General features: G+C 32.5%; 1 protein-coding gene and 1 long non-coding RNA gene across 4 annotated transcripts in view; one reads left to right on the top strand and one right to left on the bottom strand.

Annotated features, from left to right (window-relative positions):
* LOC140665183 (uncharacterized) overlaps window positions 1–21728 on the top strand; it is an 85561-nt gene that overhangs the window by 28374 nt on the left and 35459 nt on the right. The gene's annotated exons all lie outside the window — the stretch shown is intronic.
* Window positions 644–21728, bottom strand: part of Nmo (serine/threonine-protein kinase nemo) — an 86521-nt gene continuing 65436 nt past the window's right edge. For 2 of the 3 annotated variants that reach the window (XM_072890967.1, XM_072890966.1), the window contains 6 exons: window positions 10944–11029; window positions 10561–10770; window positions 9591–9779; window positions 8671–8872; window positions 7335–7428; window positions 644–974 (listed from right to left, as the gene is read on the bottom strand). In XM_072890967.1, the coding sequence (XP_072747068.1) occupies window positions 920–974; window positions 7335–7428; window positions 8671–8872; window positions 9591–9779; window positions 10561–10770; window positions 10944–11029 (836 nt within the window). In that variant the 3' untranslated portion in view covers window positions 644–919. Of the gene's footprint in view, window positions 975–4561; window positions 4863–7334; window positions 7429–8670; window positions 8873–9590; window positions 9780–10560; window positions 10771–10943; window positions 11030–21728 lie in introns of all 3 variants that reach the window. The other variant, XR_012046564.1, reaches the window with a different exon arrangement.

Below are 21728 nucleotides of genomic sequence, written 5' to 3' on the forward strand. Positions count from 1 at the left end.
TTCTTTTTTTATTTCTTAGTCCTTGATATTAATCATAAATTCTTGAAATTTTCTTTGAATCTCATAAGGACAATTAAAATTCTACGAAGATCGATAATTGACTATTATCACGATCATAAAATAATATTTTATGAATTAAATAAAAGTTTTGTAATATGTTAAAAAATTTCAATCAAGATACATTAAATCTCAAAATTCAAATACTGTTAAACACAATCTCGTCATTTACTTGTACTTTTATTTAATATTTCAGTTGTGTCAGAAAAAAAATTGAAAAAACATTTACGTTGTTATTTACATTGTTTAAATGTATGTCTAAAGAAAAATAAATAAGTTCTTTCTCGAAGCGTATTTCTCTCTAAGGAAAAATTGAAAGAATTTGTAAACTGTTTTTCGAAGAATACAATACCTTAAAAAAGGAATGGAGAGAATCAATTCTTTCCTCGTAGAATTCTTACGAAAAAATTGAAAATTTATTTATTTAATATTTCTTAACTCTCTTCTAAAATATATTTTCGGGAGAAAAATTCCACTTCTACAGTAAAGCAAACAAATTTTCAATTTCCTGGGAAAAAATGCATTCCTGAGATAAATCATAAAAGTTTGCAATTTTTTGAGCCAAAATTTCCCTGACATTTTTCTACGCATCGTCATGCGATATCTCGCGCATGTATATGTATCGGCTAGTCGAAAATTGAGGCTACAGTGTGCGGCAGTCTATTGTCTCTCTTGGCTCTTCTCTCCGTAACTTCCAGTCCCCTGTCTTTCTTCCTCCTCCTCGTTTTCTTCTTTCTTCTTGTTATCGGCGACTTACTATCTTCCGATCGAAAGATTGTTCTTTCTTCTTGAAACGACACGAAGTCGTCACCCTCGGGTCCAATAGTTTCTTTATCTTGGGGACAGGAACGGGGAAGACTTTTTATTCCCACTGGTGTGGAGAGGGTGGCAATTCTGAGGGGTGAGCCACCGTGGAGCTGCAAATCGTACGAACAAGTCATTAGAAAAGGGCGACGAAAGGCACAGGAAAAGCCAAGATGATAGGGAGAAGTAGGAGGAGAGAACGTGCGATCCTCTTTTGATAACGCGAATCGATCACCCTATGTATAATTGCCAACAATATAATTTGTCGAAAGATAAATGTTTTCGACGAAAGCACTCTTTCTTTTCGTTTATTTTAAATATAATGTTTTACTTGAACTTTGAAGTTTATTACATGAGAATTATATTCGATTACTGTAATTATATAGGGGAGTTAGGGCGATCGATTGCGGGACTAGCAAAGAAGGAGGATGAGTACAACTACGTGCGAATCGTCGAGCTATTTTTTTGCAATCGGAATTTAAACTAAATGAATCGATGTTTAACTTGAAAAGTTTATTTTTTAAATTGGGAAAATTTTTTAAATTAAAAGAGAATTTTGAAAGTTTTATTTATATTATCCGGCAAGTATGTGATACTTGAAAATAAATTTATAAATACAATTAGATATATATTTATATTCAATTAATTAATTAATTAATTATATAGAAGATTAAGAAATTATATCTCAAAATTAATTTGGAAGAGTGATGATTTCGAATTAAATGTATTCGCTCGGCCATTCGCGTTCTCTAACACTCGAAAACAAAAGCAAAGTACGAAATGCCACAGAAATAATTTTACAACTATCATTTCGCACTTTGATTTATTATCGATTGACTAAGTCATACGAACTGAAATCATCAACGAGCAGTAGCGTACTATATATTTCTTCTTTTTTATTCAAAATGAAATAACATCAATCTACTCTTTCTTATAATAGTCAGAAAAAATAAAGAGAATCTTCTAAATTTGTGCATCTTTCTTTGCTGAAAAATGTAACAATTGCTAATGTCAAAGTCTCTACTTTGCTCATTCTCGATTGCATATTATTTTCAATCTTGAGATTAAACTTTAATTGCCAAATGGTAGCCGATAGCGATAATTATCGTATTGGATAATTGGACGCAATACTCGCTCGTGACGATCTGAAGGATTAATGAATCTCGATTTTTAGCAAAATAACAAAAGCATTCGTCTGATTTCCATGCAGCTGTCAGCATGCGTGACAGCCGATCGTCTCTCTCTCTCTCTCTCTCTCTCTCTCTCTTTCTCTCTCTCTCTTTCCCTCTTCTTAAAAATATTTTTGTTTCCAATATAAATCTGCTTCCGTTATTTTTTCTCTTTATCTATCGTCTATTTCGTTTGGGCTATTTTTGCGCGCGTATATCGAAATTAATATTGACCTAATATCAGGTAGGTATTGTCTATGGGAGATGTTTTCTATAAGTTATATCATTATATAGGCAAATTATAATGTGGATTCGAGGAAAGGTTTAAGGATCAGGAAGAATCTATATCTCAATCTATACAGATTTCCGCGAAAGATAATTTGCATCTTTTTTTTTTTTTTTTATTTTTTGACGCGTCGCGACGTGTGCTCGTCCTTCTCATCGGTTTCTTTCAACTGAAGGCTGCATGGTGGATCAGGCCTTCTTTTACACTCATAATGTTAACAATAAAACAATGCACTCCGTTCAGGCAGTTTTCTCTGTTTTCTTTTACGCGTGAATAACATGTTTGCAAAATGACAGATCGAGTTATGACAGCGAGTTGTGTTGCGCGCGCATGAAACCGGGGTGACAACTTACAAATTGTTGTATATTCAGTTTATTGATATACGAATTATAACAGCTTTTTATTTTTTAATTAAGATTAAACATAAGGCAAGATAAGGTATCAATATGAAATAAATTGATTTGATTGAGTGAATTCATTTGTTTAAAAATCTGATATGTTTAAAAATCAAACTTTTTTTTTTCTCAATTAATCTCTATTTAAATTTCACAACTTCAAATATTTTCTCTTTTTTTATTATTATTATGATATTAATAATGACGATAATATGTATTTTGATAAAGAATATATATATTTTCATCTCTCATTATTTGAATTAATTTTGTAAATATTAAAACTGTAGCTTAAGAACTAATGTAATTAACTTATATATATATAACCATTTTTATGAAAAATGCTTTATTATTAAATGTTTTACTTTTATAAAAAATTGTTTTTATTTATTGTAATTATTATCGAGTTTAGCTTCTTGGAAAATAAACTAGTTTTTCTTTTACATAACCTTCATACAGAATTATATTTGTTACAATAATATATAATGTGTTCGTACGTGCGTGTGCGCGTGTCTGTGTGTGTATGTGTGTACGGTAACAAACTTTCACAATTTTCTACGGGATGAGAGAATTTAAAAGACGCAGCGAGTTGCTATCGCCGGATGTTCCTCGAAGATTATAATTGTTTCCTTTTTAATTAGACTCCTTTAGACTCGCTTTAAAATGGCCGTAAAAGTGGGCCAGCAGCAATGTGATTTCTCGCTTCAGCACCGCTCTCGCTCAGTTGAAAGAAAGGGGAGAGAGCGAAGGGACAAGACGGAAATACTCATCGGATAAAGAAACGGTATCCTGCCGAACAGCACCAGGTATATTATCGTTACTCGGGTGTTTAAGGAGCCTGTTAATGGTGTGTACACGAAACTGCTGCTAATTAGCATCATTACGTACCTCTCATATATCATCGTTTAAACGGCGTTAAAAAGTTCTAAATCTGTGAAAATTGACATTAAATTGTTCTAATTTTCGCGCTTTTTTCCCGAAATTTATTCCTTGAAAATTGAGATAAATATAAAATTTACTTTACACACATTGTATAAAAAGAGCGTTATATTGTCTGCGAAATAATGCAGTTAAAAATTAAAGTATTAATATTACTCGCAGATTTTAGAGCAAATCTTCAAATTTTATTCTACAAAGATATTTGAAATGTTAATTTATCTTGTTGTGCTTTCGACCCTTTCGTCTAGAATAAAACATTTCAACAATTTCAGTATATCGTCGAGAAGAACTTTCAATTTAATCACATTGAATCACATATTTTTGTGACATCAGTTTTCCACGCAGTTTTTAATGTTAGTTTAAAAATAATTATATTAGAGACTTGCGGATCTTCGAGGAACTTTTCCCTTTCTTTTCCGCTCACCTATGAATATATAATATATCTAGTCAACTCTATTCGTGTGCGATGTTAAATTCATCTTGGGTTATATTTATTTAAAAATAAGTGTCACCCCGTTCGAACGCGATCAACCCGTCTCGGTGCGAAATACGCGACACAGCCGTTTCAATTCGGAAATGCGACGATATACAGGGTATCTCGGAATCACCAAACATCCATTCCAATTTCCGAATATATATACGAGTAAATATTTTCCATGTAACTTCACGCTTGATCGTTAATAAATCTTTGTTTTTTTTTTTTATTTTTTTTATTTGTTTTCGCAAATCGAAAGGAGATCGGAGATTCCAGAGATACCGGTCGCACAGCGGCGTTCGATAGAACGCAAGAAGCACGGTGTATATATTTTGCACATCATGAGGTAAATAAAGGACGGTTTGAGAAGCCAAGGTCTTGTAACACAAAACAAAAGGCAATATACTTGGTATTATAAAAAATAGGCTGGATCATGTACCTCTGCGAGCGAGGTCGCGTCGACTTATAGCTGACTCTCGTTTCGTTCGGTTCGTTCAGGAGGAGACGTAACACGATTGGTAGTAGTAGTGGTAGCGGTAGTGGTAGTAGTAGTAGACGATAGCGGTAGTAGTCGATAGTAGCTGACAGTGGTAGATAGCTGAGTCGGTAGTGGTAGTAGTAGTAGTGGTAGTAGTAGTAGTAGTAGTAGTAGTAGTAGTAGCAGTAGTACTAGTAGTAGTAGTAGTAACGTGTACGTATACGCGGCGCAGGGCGCTGGTTCGGCGATCGGCTTGCTCTAACTTGACGGCAGAGTAAGCAAGACGAACAATTGTTACACATCCAACAGCAGTGTTGCGAGTAACACTACTCAACAATAGACACCTTGTAGAAGTTGTGGCATGAATGTGCGTCAGATCTCGATTTTATAAAGTATAGAGTTTCTATTCCTAGAATTCGTGCGTAGATAATAAGGAATGATAACAGGAATGTGAACTCAGAAATCTATATATATATAGATTTCCAATTTAATATTATTAAACCATTTTTTTAACAGTTTCGATAACTTTAGATGGGGCTGAAAAATAGCAAACAGTTCGTAGCAGTTTGCTATTTAATATATTTTAATGACATTTTCTAAAATATACAACACATATTATTTCACATTTAACCGTTACATGTTACCATTGTTAAACCGACATAAATTATAAAATAACATGTGACAAAAGATCTAGACGTACTGATAATTTTTATTATAATTTCAAAATATCAGGGAGCTATAATAGCTTAAAATCTTTCACTTTTTACTATACTTCTACAAAAGGAAAATTAAATTTTGTTGAGTAGTGTAATCTAGGGGAAAATATTAGATTTGTCATTATACACATATATCAAAGATATTGTTTCGTCTCAATATCGCAGAGAGAGAAAAGTAGAACAATATCCTGAAATATCAAACAAACTTTAATAACAAAACGCTTTTAACGAAACTCAATACTAACTAAATATGCAAATATTTTAATACGATAACAGCCAAAAGTCGATATTTTCAATTTTTCTAAACTAATTCACACACACACACACACACATACACAAAACTTTTATTCTAATAATACATAATTTTTACGTTCTAATAATTTAATAATTTAATAATAATTACGTTCTAATACATTTATGATTTTCTTCTATTTACATAATTATCATTGTATTTTGTCATGTAAATTATCTGTATATAAATTGCATTATTTTGAATCGATTGTATCATAAAATATTATCTGTTACTGTCTATATGAAAACGTATAATTCATGAGGAAATAAATTGATTGCGGTAATTGATAATTTTGTTAATATTATGTATTTTCATTACTCTTAATAATACACAATTTTCCGATCCATCAGAAATATGATTTATAATTATAATTGTAAACATGAGAAATAATTGATATGAAATAATTTTCTTATTTACAATGATCAATCAATAGAATATGCTTTTTGAAAATTGCTAATTAATGTAATTGTAAAAAATATTTAAAGTTACATATGTATAAACTGAAAAAAGAACTGAATAAAAAAGAAAATATCTGATTAATCTTAAAATTGTAAAAGGAATAAATTTCGAAATTGGCAAACAATACACATGCGAAAAAAAAGGATGGAAAATTTGAGACACTCAAAAGATATTTGACTATTATGTATTTTATTGTACTATTTTAAAACATCGTTCTAATTCTCTATTCAGCGATATTGATAGTATAATCAGTTCCTTATCTATTTAATCTCGGTTCTTTTTCTATAATCGAGAGATCGTATATATTATAGTTTGTGTCACAGTGGGCCGACAGGGTTACGAAATACACATCTTATGCTTTACTCTTCCTTGGAACAATGTCAAAAGATACAGAGTATACCTTTGAGGACGTTAGCAAGAGGATCGCCAGGACGAAAGGCCCCTCTTTTTTTCTTTTTCTATCGACTTGTTTCGAATCGATTTTGAAATTTACTTTCTCTTTTCGTTATGCATCGAAAGACTCAGCTGGCTCTAGCCAGCGCTACTCTTCGAACACCCGATATACCCGCTCGCTCTACTCGACTGCTGCGACTTGATAAGAAACACTGTGCGCCCCTCTATGAACTCTCTTGGGGATTATTAGCCTGTCTTTTGATCGGGAATCTAGGATCACGGCGCGTGAGATGCATGGATGTGAAGGAAGGGAGATATTGATTAATCTCGTGGGGACAAGCGACGGGATGGAAGGGAAAATATTTTTTTTTCTCTCTCTTTTTTTTTTTAATTCTATTAGGGTTCGTTTTTCGTCGATTGGCTCTGGTGACTTTTCTGTATGCGACTGGGGAACTTTTATGAGTCGGATCATAAGTTATATACACCGATTGTTCCAAAACTACAGACGGTATGCGTTACAGCTGTAAATTCAATCAATATATTTTGATAAAGTAAAATTATATATATATTTTAAAAATATTCTCACAGTATTAATATGAAAACCATTGTATATCTTACAGTGTATTTACATTCTATTCAAAATATGAAAAATAAGATTTTGTCAACGAGTTGCATTTGTCACAGTGTTTGCCACAAGCTCGATTATTTAATTTCTCTTTTCCATTTCATTAACAGAATTTTTAAATACCCAATAGTTTAACAATCTATTGTTTTTAATCTTGCTTATTCTAGCTATTTTTAGTAGTTGTGGAACAATCGTGTATACGATCGATCAGGGGCGATTCGCGTGGATTCTCATCATAATGTGGCTTACCTTGCGAAGCTCTTGAATGCCGCGGATTGCGGATTTATGCAGAGCGGCACTCGCGTTGTGTTCAGCTGCTCCGCTATAAATTTGTGCATCTCCTCTGAAACAGGCAATAACGTACCGGTATATGAGAGAATGAGAGAATGAGACGGAGGCGGAATGTCGATGATGGCGCGATATAGTTTCTCGGCTGAGCTAGTGACACTGTAAACAACGCTGTGGTTCACGTGCTGATCGCGCGGTCAGCGTTAAATACGGCTAAATGATCCCCATCTTCCCGTCGACGTATCTTTAGAATTTTATTGCTACAATCAGAGCTTACCACACTCGTTATTTAAATCGGGAAAAATTTGAAAGCTTAAAAAACATTGTTCAGTGAAGAAGCTTCTTGAAAATAATTTTTTCAAATTTTGTGCGAACCTATCACACGTTTTACGTAAACACGTTTACATTTCACGTAATTTTTGTTCGTGTACACGTTTACCGTCGTAAAATAATTAAAAACTGATGAATTCAATTTTTATTGTACACCATAGTAGAACCTTGATTTTAAATTTTAATACAATTCGCATCTAGTAAAACTGATTTCGGAAATAATGAATAAAAATAAGCAGTATTTTTAATGTTACTCATCGATTCAGCATTCTCCGTTGCGTCGTTAATGAACGCGAACAACACGAGAACTTCACGATTCTCAACCACCAGGCGCTGCTGAGATAAACTATGATTTATCGTGACACGCGCGCGCGCGCATACACACACACACACACACACACAACGTGTTTATCGCAGTTATTGTTCTGGAAGAACACCGCCACGTGTCTAAGATATTTACTGTGTACGTCATTATCCTTTGATACGCGAGACATTCTTGCAACGATATCTTGAGATTCATGCCGCAATTTGTATCGCAAAAACGAGCTTACAATTGTCAATTACGCTTTATATAAAATTTGATGTGAAAAACCAACATAAAAAAATAAACGCTAAATTATAGCTATCGAAAACAAAGAAACTATTTTTACATAATGTTTTAAATATCATATAAACTTTTATATAAATCTCAAACTTATTATTGGAAATAAATTAAAGTTATCCATGTGTTAAAAATATAAAAAAAAAAAAAAAGACAACCTTAATATTCGCGCGTTCTGTATGTATCACAAAACTTTTTTATTATCGTTAAATAACATTTTCATAAATAAATCATAAACGCAGTCTCTCTCTTTACTTTTAGAAAACTGTTTCGAATAATATATGTGCACTCCAAATAAAAGATACGATACGGTGTAACAAAAGATACGATACCTCTTCGAATTTTCGTTATCGCAAATTTTCTTACCTTTCACTTGCTGCACGCTTGTGAGTTTTCGCTCCCAGAGATCGTCAAACGGATGGGCGGCCGAAGGTTCGAAATCGACCCTGTACTGTCTCATGCCTGCGCTCGTCGTGTAGCAGCACGTGCACATACATGAATGATATCGCAACCGTCCTTCGTCGAGGTAAGGATGCGCCAGGGCGTCCACCACGGTGATCCTCTTATCCTGTGCAATAATAGGGTAGGGAACAGGGTCAATAAATATTCATAAAATGAAAAACAAAGTGCCAAGTGTATGAGCCGGTCGCAACGGCAGAACGAAACAAATTCAGTTTAATTAAGAGTGACATTTGTAGCAGGTGCGTTTCGACCATATATTCTAATTATTATCAATCTAAATAAATACAACGAAATTAATGATTGAAATTAACAATCATAAAGCATGAAAACCGAGACTATACTAATTATAGTTAATTGAAGCGATAGATAAATCACAGAAAATAATAGCTTTATAAATAACGTTTATAAATAACGTGGTAGAATCGAAAAATTTTCATCGATTAATTTAATTAAACTAAATAGAATATTTAATGAAAATGATTTAGTAGGTTGCTTAATTTATAATGATTCTTTTTAGAATTTTTTGTATTCAGTAACAATTCTTTTAATAAACTCAGAATGAGATATTACATTCTAATTAAATTCTAAATTAGAGATATGCGAGTGTCTTTAAAAATTTTTCTATATAAAACTTTTTAATATATAATAAAATACATATTAAAGTAATAAAATATAATAAAATATACATTGAATCTCCAAGACCTCTCTCATTGAAAAAGTGATATAGGAGTCAGTCAAAATTTATTTATTAAAAATGATGATAAAACATGATGCTTAATTTATATAAAGAAATAATCGAGCACTATTTTGTAAGGCAAACTTACGGGATCAAAGACTAGCATCTGGCAAAGCAAATGGACGGCCTCGTGCGTCGCCTGGCTGCTAAGATTATACAACGTCGCGAGCGATGGCGGCTTCTGTGCCCTTCTCAGCATATGAGATTTCGCGCCCTCGCAAGCATACCTCATTTCCTCAAGAGTAGGCGAACCCAGCAGCTCCGTGATTAATTCGAGCTACAGTCAGAAAGAGAATGTACATTTTTATTTCATCTTCCATTTTATTTCGAGTAGAGTAAACTAGGATATGATGGCCATAGGCTGTAATATTTTCAATAATCGCTACATAGTGCGCTTTTTTAGTCATTATCACAGATAATCGATATTTACAGTAGTTTATGTGCATGCATTATTCGAGATAACGATATTGTGAATCTTATATCTTATTTTTACTTTTGACTACCTGCAAGGTTTTTCATGTGTCCACTAAAAACTGTTATAACGTCGTATAAATTACAGTTAAGCTATCGTAATCGACGTTAGACATATTATAAAAATATGTAAATTGTTATATGACCTATAATTTTTATTTTCGTTTTTACTATTTTTTTTTAATAAATATTATAGCCATCTTTTCCTTAAAATTTAAGTAACATGGTCACTGCTTGTTGTACTATTTTGATAATATAAAATTTCTATTAAATATTTTCCTTTTAATTTCGATAATATTACATAATTTAAGCTTCAGTGAAGATAATATGCCAAACATTATTAAAAAATAACAAATATAAAAGTATGTTTCTTGCATTTTAAAAAACCATGGCCATCTTACCCGAGTTTACCCTATTTTATCAAATATATTCGATCACTGATTGAAACAGACACCTTTAGATGACCAAATAGCTACAGTCGAAATAAGAAAAAAAATTAATCAATGTAAGCAGAGTGCTCTCCATAATTAAAGAAGAAAAAAAGAGAAAAAAATTAAAGTTTTTTGAGGCCCATTGCTCTCTCTCACTTGTTGCACGGGGCTCTGGGCCTGGAAAAGGATCCGCCGACGTAGCAGCTCGCCAAAGATGCAGCCGACGCTCCACACATCCACCGCGGCGGTGTAGTGTCGCGCGCCCATTAGGATTTCCGGCGCGCGATAATACTGCGTCACTACTTCCTGGGTCATGTGCACGTTCTGGTCAGGCTCCGCCACTCGCGCCAATCCAAAATCACAGATCTGGGAAAAGAGAATATCCTGTTGTGTTTTAGGCCGCTCGACGTATAAATATAATGGATATATAGTTTGCAGATAGATAAACTTTAGAGTAAAGCTCGATTAAAAATATTTTTATATTTTCTTATTGTTACGTTGAATCGATAGAGAAATGAGATGTTTAGATTGAGACTTACTTTTAATACGCAATTGCTGTTCACTAGGAGATTCCCGGGTTTGATATCCCTGTGAAGAATTCGGGCCGAGTGAAGATACTTGAGGCCTGAAAATATATTGCAAGTTATAAACTTATCTTAATCAATCACTACAAAACAAAACTTAAAATATCAAGTCTTTATCGAAAAAGAAATGCATGAGAGATATAGAGTGTAAGTAATTAAGTTTACTTTAAATCACTTTCACGAGTAACAATAACAAATAATTGCAAATTTCGAAGAACCTCATGAGAAAATCCATCAGAATTAACAATTTTCTCGCTAGATGCATTTAATAAATACAGCAACAGCGTCGTAAAACATCGATGGGAATTAAATCGAGAGCATGGAGCTTTATCGATCGTGAAAGTTGATGCGATCGCCGCCGTCTCGCTTATACGAGACTGCGAAAACGATATTGATGGAAGAATTTTTCACACCGGTATGACGAGCTGACAAAACATCGGAATTGTGACATGACATATCGCTCGCGTCGACGCGAACTCAATTTTCGCGCCGATGAAAATTCGGGTCACTTCGGAACGAAGATTATGTCGGGCTTAATCAAAAATAGGTTATTGTTTTGTCGAAAATGTTCGCCGATTAAATTCAGGCTGTGCGGTTTTCGCACAAATGCGACACTGATAATCGAATTTGCTCGCTTTATTGAAATAATTACGACGTGTAAAAGTATTTAGAATCACTCCTAGAATCATTCCTTTGCATTTTAATTGCACTCATTGAGAATATTGAATATAGTCTTTATATTCTGCACTCTTCCGGAATGTGTGTAACATAATATAATTAAGAATATACAATATATAATAATATAATATTATAAATTAAGAAATTTTTCTACATTAATTAATTTTGCCATCACAATTATTTGAATTGTTAAAGTTTTAATTTAACAATTTTAATTTTATTTATCTTGAAAATATATTCGGAGAAATTACAAGAAAGAAAGTTTATAAGCTCAAGAAAAAAAAGAAACTTTATAATATAAATATAATATTAAAATATTATAAATTGCAATTTTATAATATCGTAAATTAATCGCGATTAATTTTATGATATTATTAAATCTATAATAGTCGAATTAAAATATAGCACGCTTTCTCGCTTCTTAATAAATTTCACACTTGTGTTACATTATCGTACAAGAATAAATAATATATCGATATATTTTGCGATCAACTAAATATACAGCATTATATTTATAATTTAAATTCTGAAAATTTGAAAGCGATTATAAATAGAAAAGCAGATTCTTTGTTCGAATTAATTATTTATAGTATAATAGCAAAAATTTAACAGCCGATAAACAACTTGGCTGGAGGGAAAAGTCGGGACGTTGAATTAACGAACGTTTATTAAATAAACCGTAACATTATTGATCGACGAATACTGTAAAATGGAGTAAAGTAGAAAAATCGAGGCGTTCCAATTCGATCACACGTTTCTTTCACTTATTTTATAAATAAAGGAGTGACGCACATGACGCTTTTTAATTAGTAATCGCTGACAGTTAATCTATAGCATGTTTGACATAGTGTGTTACATATAGAATTAATTTCTTAAATTAGTTTATCATTAACAGCTATTGACATAACTTATAGAAATTACGCAAAGAGCTCTTTCGCCTCCCTTTGTTCCCTTTCGCCTCATTTCGAGCGGGTGATTTCTCTTGTGCACGCGGAGGGTGAGAAATGACAGATTGAGCAGCGACGTAAGCAGGATCGTAACGAGATTCCTTTCGTGTTTCACGATCTATCCTTGTCACCGAATCGATTTTCACCCTTTATTTGCATAAAAATACGATGTATTTTTGCGAAACGCGTATGTTGAGATACAACACATTGACAATCTAGTTGAACTTGGAAATGTTCAGGTTTCCTCCAATTATTTGCAATATTCATTAAAATTCAACGAAAATTTTACAAAGAGAATAGAAAATAATAATAGACCAGCGAAAAAAAATTGATTATTATATGGAATACTATTGCAAACAAAACAGAATTGAAATAAAAATTAAATATTATAATTTATCAAAACTGGCTGTGATTTATATATTTGCTCTTCAGATATACATATAATGTAAATATATAATCTAATGACTTACATTATTTATTTATAATGTAAATATAATCTAACACTTATATAATTTATTAGGCATACGCATCTCTCTGAACCAAACACAATCATCTCGGAAATCGTCCCCAATCACGATTCTAAATATGAGTCACGTCATGAGTACATTCGGGCCCTAGTCTTTTCGGCAATAAAACTCCGTTATACCGAGGATAATCCGTCGTTCCGAGGGTGGTTTGGTGAGTCCGGGATGTTCCGAAACCGTCCTGTCGTAATTAAAGTTTCTCGTTCGAGTTTGCTATACTGAACGCCGTTCTTATTATCGTGCCCATTCGCACGCGATTAACTCGCATCCCGAAGGCTCTCTCGTCGAACTCGAGTCTGCGCGTATTTGTTCAAATAGTGTGAAAAGTTCACTTAACTGTTTGCAGCTTTCAATCGAATATTAAACTATTGCAAATAAATCTATGTTACTTCTTACAAGAAAATATTTCGCGGCCAAATGTGTAAAAGAAAAAGAAATTATTGAAAAATAATGGAAAATCTTTGACGAATTCAGAGTCTACTCTCTGGAAAAACATGGAAAACCAGGAATATTCAGGGATTTCTTTTCTATCTAGAAAAATCAGGGATCTCATAGAATTTTATTGGGATTCAGGGAATTTTTTAGAAAATTCTTTTTTTTATCACTTTGCTTTTCATCTTGTAAATAATCAGCCGTGTATGTTGTATGTGAAAGTGGCACCTTATTTTGTAGAAACTCATTAATTGTTGAGTTTTGACTTTATTTTTGATAGTTTTAGAGTTCTTTAAGATAAGATTAAACAAATAATGCTGACTATTAAACAAAAAAAAAATAGTTCGAGATAAACTGATTGTGAGATGTTCAAGTTTGCATCTTGCTTTGTTCGTTGACGATTTTTGTAGCATTTCTTATCAAATTTTAAGCGCTTGAAAATTCTATGATAGTTTTACAAAAAGTTTTATGTGTAAAAATTATTAGAATATTAATTAAACGATTAAATTGTTCAAGATACCCTATATCGATATATATAGTTCGAGACACGATGTAAGTATTGAGGCGCTCGTATCTTTGCTCGTCTATAATAACTTAATTATGCATATGTACAGAAGGCGTCATTAATGCCTTTACAAATGAATTTATATTAATAATATGCACATATCATTTATATATTTTATATACATATACATATGTGGAAAATATATGTATTCTAATATGTATATAAATTATGTGTAAAGGCATTGTTAATCCTTTCTGTACAAACCATAAGAATGATAAATTATCTATTTGTTCTATTGTTTGTTAACGCTTATTTGTTTACATCAAAATATTTGAATAATTGTACTATTTCTTTTTAAAACAATACTCGTATATAATATTATCTATATATTATTGAATAAAAATATCGCGCGTGATTTCTTGTATATATGTTAATATATTCCACGAATACTATTATATTGTAATTTTTACTATTATATTATTTCGCTTAAATTAAAAAATCGTCGGCAAATAAAGTGAGAGAATGTAAATTTGGCGCCTCAGTTTGTCCCGTATAAATATATATATTTTGTTTATATATTTAATACCTTAACATAATATTGAATATGACGTACATATTCTGTGTAACTTTTTAAAGATAAAGAAGTTAAAATTTTATGTAAATAAAAAATTATCTTATAAAAGCTATTTAGTTTTTTTAATACATTTATAAGTCTAACATTGAAACTTAAGAAGCTCCATGTTTTTCCTTTGTATGAATGAAAATCATTAGAAAATGCATGTAATAAAAAAATTTATTTTAGAGAAAGTTGTATTAAAAAGTTTTGAAAATATTCTTTTTACTTGGAATTTTGAACAAAAATACCTGGAAAATCGGGGAATTTTCAAGAAATTTTTTTACAAGATTTTTGAGTACACAGCCTGTGAATTGAACATGGGATATAATTCTTTTGTTTTCAGACAATCTGTAAAAATTATACTAAAGATTCTATTAAAGACGTAAGTGTTAAGCTATTTTAAATAATCTTGCATTTTTTCTAGATATCGTATCTATCATGTGTTGTAGAATAAATTAATATAATTATATCATCGATAAAATCCGACGATATTTGACAACGTCAAATAAAACACGAATTCGGTTTATACCGAGCGATTAATTAGCCGCATACGCGGCCGTTAATTAAAGTCCATCAGAGAGAGTGAACTACTTATGAATATCCCGATTATTTAATGTCCTTTATGATCGAAATTAGTCGACTCGTGTGCTCGCCTCGTTATTAATGCAAATTTATGCGCGCGTCATTTCATTGTATCGATAACGCAAGAATTCTCTTTCTCCCTTTTTCTAGATTAGCGTAAAAAAGAAGCGATAAATAAAAGAAGTCAATTAATGTTGATCAGCTGTAGACGAGTTTTCTGATGAGAATAACTTTTACAATTATTTCATTTGACTTTGCGTGTAATCGGCTTCGCACTCCACACTCTCTTTCTCTTCTTTCTATTTAAATCGAATTAATTTAATCGCATGTCGCACTAATTAAGCGAGGAATTGACGAAGGAACGAGGTAAAAAAATGGCCAATATTGAGAAAATCAATCAAGTTTTATCTTATGAAAAAAAATCAGGTCGATCGATCAATACGACGATCCTTGTATATAGAATCATTATTATTACTGTTATATTTGACAGAAAAACAACCATGAAAAATTGATCTGAGAAGATTATTTTTATTTTGCCGAATAAAGTTAACGACGACCTTGAAGTCGATAACCAAAGCGAAACCAGGGTTCCCCGAAGGGAAATCTTGTCTTTCGTACGTCGTAATTGAGGATCGTCGACCTCTCTCGACGGCCGGATAGGAGAAGAAATAAGAAATCAGCCGGCCGACCAGGAATGCCATAGTTTTAGGTACAATGAACCCGATAATAACAGTGTTCGGCTGACGCAAAATTACTCTGGCTATTTGAAGTGACCCTTCCGCATATTCTCTAGTACTCAAAAAGTCGTTTCATCGAACATAGCTATTCCAATTTGATTATTTTATCGAATAAGTTACTAAAATTTCATATATTAAATATAATATAAAAATTACTTACAAATTTATCTTTCCTCATTCAATAATTAAATCAATTAAATATAAGTTAAAAATACACTCGAGTATAGCGAGTATACGAGAATATAATTTTCTTTTATATATATATATATATATATATATATATATATATATATATATATATATATATAATAATAATATATTTATATAAAAAATCCGTGTGTGTTTGTTTGTGTAAAATTTAATATACATAATTTGTATATAATTCTTATTTAAGTTCTATAACAGTTTTCTATAATAAGTTGTAAACATTCGCATGATTATATTCCGAATATCATACTGCACCGTGCGTATAGTTGTCGTACAAATGCGATGCTGCTAACGTTTAATTTTGATACCCTCGTCCCGCGGCCACGTCATCGCAATCGCGACGCCGTAAACAAGAAACCTTGCACCACGCAAACTTATTTTCGGCGAGGCCGATAACCGCGTTGCACGCGCACAACCACCTGAGATTGTTTTAGCAGCCAAGTTTCTGTTTAGACTGGGATCTATTTATTCGTTAGACTCGTATAATCTCGAAATTTATGAAGGAGCAAATTTGTAAATCGCACGATGATTATATTAAACAGAAATGTATATAGAAGCTTGCGATAATCGGTCGTATTGAAAGCTCACAAGTTAACGGATAGTTAATAGGTTGACGTTCCATGTTAATCACTGCACATTATACATTCGATGTTAATCCTCGCCGACTAATCTATCGCCGATACGCAAGACAGAAAAGAATTTGCATAATGTGCTGTTACGCAGCTTCCTGTAACACGAATCGAAATGCGTAAAGTGTACCTTAAATGCCTGTCGAGCCGTAACAACGTCATACAATGCCACCGGTAATACCGCCTTTAATATTACAGGTGTGGGAGCGACATTATACTGTGATTGCGAGCTTTCACATTTCCGTCGAAATTTGATTCGCCTCTGTAAAATTTCCCCGTGAACCCCTTCTACTTTCATATTTTCCGAAACTTTTTATATACATATAGTTAGTACCTGTTAAATTAGGAAAAAAATGAAAATTATGAATTTTAAGAAAATTGAAAAGTCATAAATTATTATGACTTTTCACAAAAATCAAAATTCTCAAGAAGTGAAAAAAAATATCTTGTTAATATAACATTATTACATCTTGACTTTGCGATGTTTTTTTATTGAAAACAATAAGATAGTTTCAAAGTTTCTTTTCAATGCAATTGCGTATTCTCATGTATGTCAGTAGTGACATAATTTCACTCGTCGGGATAATTGACATACGTCGTATTATTCCATTTAATGAATGTCATGTAATTTATAATGTATCGCTTCCATCATCATTTCTACCAGGTGCTTGATTAAGGACTCAACTTCGCAGCATCTATGTATAGACACGTCGTTCTCAGAACATTATCCTTGATCGATGCACCTGCTGTCGATTAAATCGATTCCGATCAGACGATGAATCTAATTAATACTGCGTACGTACATGCACTTATGTACATTACAATGCATCGATCTGCGCATTTCCAGCATATGTATCCTGTTTTCGTAATACATTTTTTGTCAAATTAGATTTTAGATTAACATATTGAGAACTAGTTTTCAAGCCGAAAGATATTAGAATATTTCGTCAATATTTTCAGTTTTTAATATAGTATATATATATATATATAATATAAAATATTATATAATAAAAATTATGTTAATATTATGAAAAGTATGATATTAATATATACAAAACTCTATAGGGAGAGAATTAAAGCAACATAGTTAGTGTCTGTTGAATTAGGAAAAAAATGAAAATTATGAATATTAAAAAACTGGATGATAAATTATTATGACTTTTCACAAAAATCAAAATTCTCAAAAATTACATTTTTAATCTTTTCGATAGAATAGTCAAATAATAATATATTTATGACAGAATATACGGAGAGTGCGAGTCAAACTAAAAAATTGATTTATTTGATATGATTATGGCATATGGCTCACACATATGTGACGAAAACATAAAGTTAAGGAGGTTTGCCCTCCTCTGGCAAAGTTCCAATCGATTTAATGTCGATGTTTGTCAATGTACAATGTAGAAGAATGACTAGTGTCTAGAGAGAATATGACAAGTATGAGCTAATATTTGGTCTTGGAGAACAAGACTGAATTATTAACTCTTCGTCGACTTCTGGGTTCGACTGGAGGCAAAAGTTTGGGAGAAATTACGACATAGAACTTCGTTTGCGCAGATCGCGAATCAACAAAGTCCCATTAAATTACTGGCAATTACGTCACGGAGTACGCCAATTATGGCATGGTATACAATAGTGATTTAATACCGCTCAAATAATATCTCAACTAAGAAAGTATACAACGTGATATTTGAAACCATTTTTTGTGAAATTCATCATTACTCAATATTATTATAATTATAATATAATTACAGTTGCAATTAACATTTATATACAATATTCATAATAAATAGAATTAAAACTATTAAACTTGCAATAATAACATATTCATACAGTACGTAATTATTACTTGAAATAAATTTATCGTGATTATTGGTATCTGTAGATAAATAAAAAATATTTTAACGCCGGATTTATCCTGACAGATTATCCTGATTATATTTAATTCAGTGGCGTAAGGCGGTTCCTTCGTGCGAATGTTTATATAAAAAACGTTATCCGTCGGCGTTTAATTGAATTATCTCGTTTCTCGCCCCTTCTCTTCTCCTCTCCTTCTTTTTTTCTCTCTCTCTCTCTCTCTTGCTCTATCTCTCTATGCGTTACGCGTTGTGCTTAAATGCGAGCGAGATTACAGCGTGTAATCCGCTCATTAAGATTCGTCTGACGTCGATCGTAACCACTAGCAAGTAGTATGAGCATACAAATCGACAAAGTCAGGCATGGCGCTGTGCGACACGTGTCATATCATGCGCGGAAATTACTAATACGTATCATTCTAACGTATGCAATCGTGTAATCATGAATTTCGAGCTAAAAATACCACGTCAAAGCAGTACTTTGAAAAAAAAGGAGGTTTCATAATTTGAAATTCTAATACGTTTTCTTGAGAAAAATATGTATGAAAATATCACCTATAACATGGTTTTTTTAACAATAAAATGATGGAAAATTAAGAATAAAGAAAAATGAAATTGTATAGCGTGATTAGTATATGTATATTTTATACCTATTTTTTTCACTAAATATTTTTATTTTAAATTAATAAATTTTCAATACATAAGTAATTTTTTTAAAATAAATTACTGATAAATAATTACATGTTCTTTAATCATTTTGATTCTAAGAATAATTAATTCAAGTTTAATTTGCCATATTTTTAAATGCTTGATAAAAGATCTCCCTCTCTCTTTCTGACATCTAAATTAAATTTAATGACATCTTGATAAAATAATCATTTAAGATAAAATTAATTAATCGAAAAATATATAATATGTAAAGTAAAAGATTTTAGACACTTTAATGATTGGTGACTTTCATGTGACGCATTCTTTCTTTCTCTCACCTTAACCAAAATTGAATTCAGTTCTCTAAAATGTAATAGTTGACAATTGCTTTTATTTTTCTTCCGTTTCTGTTTAAATCGAAATGGCATCAGTTATTTTCTACAAGATGTCGATTTATTGTTGCACAATATTAGCATAGTCTGTTTTATTGCTGAATTAAAAGAAGAAATGCCGCAAGTTTCCTTCGAAAAGATGTTGCTCTTTAATTAAAACGTCGCGGCGGAGCAGCGGAAGGAAAGAGGATGCAGAACTAAGGGGCAAGAGCGGCGAGGTTAACCAACGTGGTGGTGGAGGAGAAGCCAGTGCCGACCGGATGACGGGGTCCGGGGTCACGGATGGGCGGCGGCAGGACTGGTTTCGGACCAGTCAAGAGAAGAAGAGGAGCTCGCTGCTCTCTGCTCTATCTACCCGGGCTTTACGCGCCGCGTTATACCGGGTGGGAAAGTCCGAAACAGCCGCCCGTGGGAAGATCAAATCACGAGGATCATCATTTTTGCGATGGTCATCGAGATGCTTACTGTGAGATGCATATTCAAGATAAAAGTGTCATCGACGAGATAAATTTTTTAAATGGCTCTTTTTTCGTCAAACAAATATTCGTGAAATATTCCTTATATTAATTAGTGAGTTTATTATTAAAAGAGAATTTTTTTCACCGACTATCTTGATTAGATAACATGTTATGTCGCTTAATTATTAATGGCAAAGATAAGCCACGAATTACTCTTCATAACTACTAGTTATTAAAATGTACAAAAAATACTTCTTAAAAAAAGTATGTGAGACTACGTCACGGGATGCACGTTAATGATGTAACAGATTGGCACAAAATTTTGCTGCATCACTGAAGTGTCTTATGTTAATCTAGTTCGAATTTTTCGAGATTAAAATACGTAAGATTAATGCGTTGAACGCGCAACATCTAATACTGCGATTACATGACTCATGCGGAAGCGGGCGGGCCTTTATCGGACACGTCGAAAATGCGTGCCGCTCACTTTCCGGTTCACGGCATCATTTTTCCAGTCTGGAGAGAAATGTACCGTTGAAGCACGCAGAAGCTCGAGCAAGCCCGGAGAACGGGGCCCCGGGTCGAACTCGTAAGGACGTTGACCGATGGATACGGCCAGGAGAATCGGTCCTGGGCCAGGATCGACGAGCGTAGCTTCTCTTACTCTCCGCGATAGCAATATATTTCGCAAAAAGAAGATAACTAACCGTCAAGCGAAAATCGCTAGAAACACTTTTCGCAAATCGGGTGTTTAACGTCAAGTAAATACAAAATTATGAACAGCAATCTTACGTCTCGTTATCTTGGAAACGCTAGAGATAAAAATTCAACAAACTTAAGAAATAAACTCTACGAGGTGTAATAATAATTTCAATTTTATCAAAGAAATATTATTTGTATTACGTTTTGTAGAAATTAGATTTAATTCAATTCAATTATTTTTATATTAAAAGTAGATGTGAACGCGCATTAGATGTTATATCAAATAATGTTAAATTTTCTTACACACATTAAATCTCTCTTATATTTTATATCTCTATATTTTTTTATTTAATTATATAGCTATGCTCGATTTTTCTTCTATTAATCTTATAATTATACCTACTGCAAATTAACATCTTTTTTCTACATTCTCTCGTTCTCTCTTTACTTATTCATTTATTATAAATCAAAAGTTCTTGATACCGAAGATAAACATGGGTTAAAATGCAATTTTGTCAGCATTCCATTATTTGATCGCATTGCGTTAAATCGAGAAACCATTTGTTTTCGTATCAGTCTACGAGTATCGAAGACAATTTCAGAAATGACTCTATTTCATCAAGAAAGAAAGAAAGAGAGAGAGAAAGAGAGAGAGAGAGAGAGTGCGCGCCAAGAAAAAAAACGAGCAAACGTCACCGTGATGAGACAGGAAAGATCTTAATAACGAGAAAACGAGGAAAAATTACTATTCGCAGCGGTATGCCTCAGTCGGCCAGCGCATAATGATTCAATGCATTTGTGTTGCATTCGCGCTGCGCCAGAAACCT

Source organism: Anoplolepis gracilipes, chromosome 4, assembly GCF_047496725.1.
Source record: "Anoplolepis gracilipes chromosome 4, ASM4749672v1, whole genome shotgun sequence".
Classification (NCBI taxonomy): domain Eukaryota; kingdom Metazoa; phylum Arthropoda; class Insecta; order Hymenoptera; family Formicidae; genus Anoplolepis; species Anoplolepis gracilipes.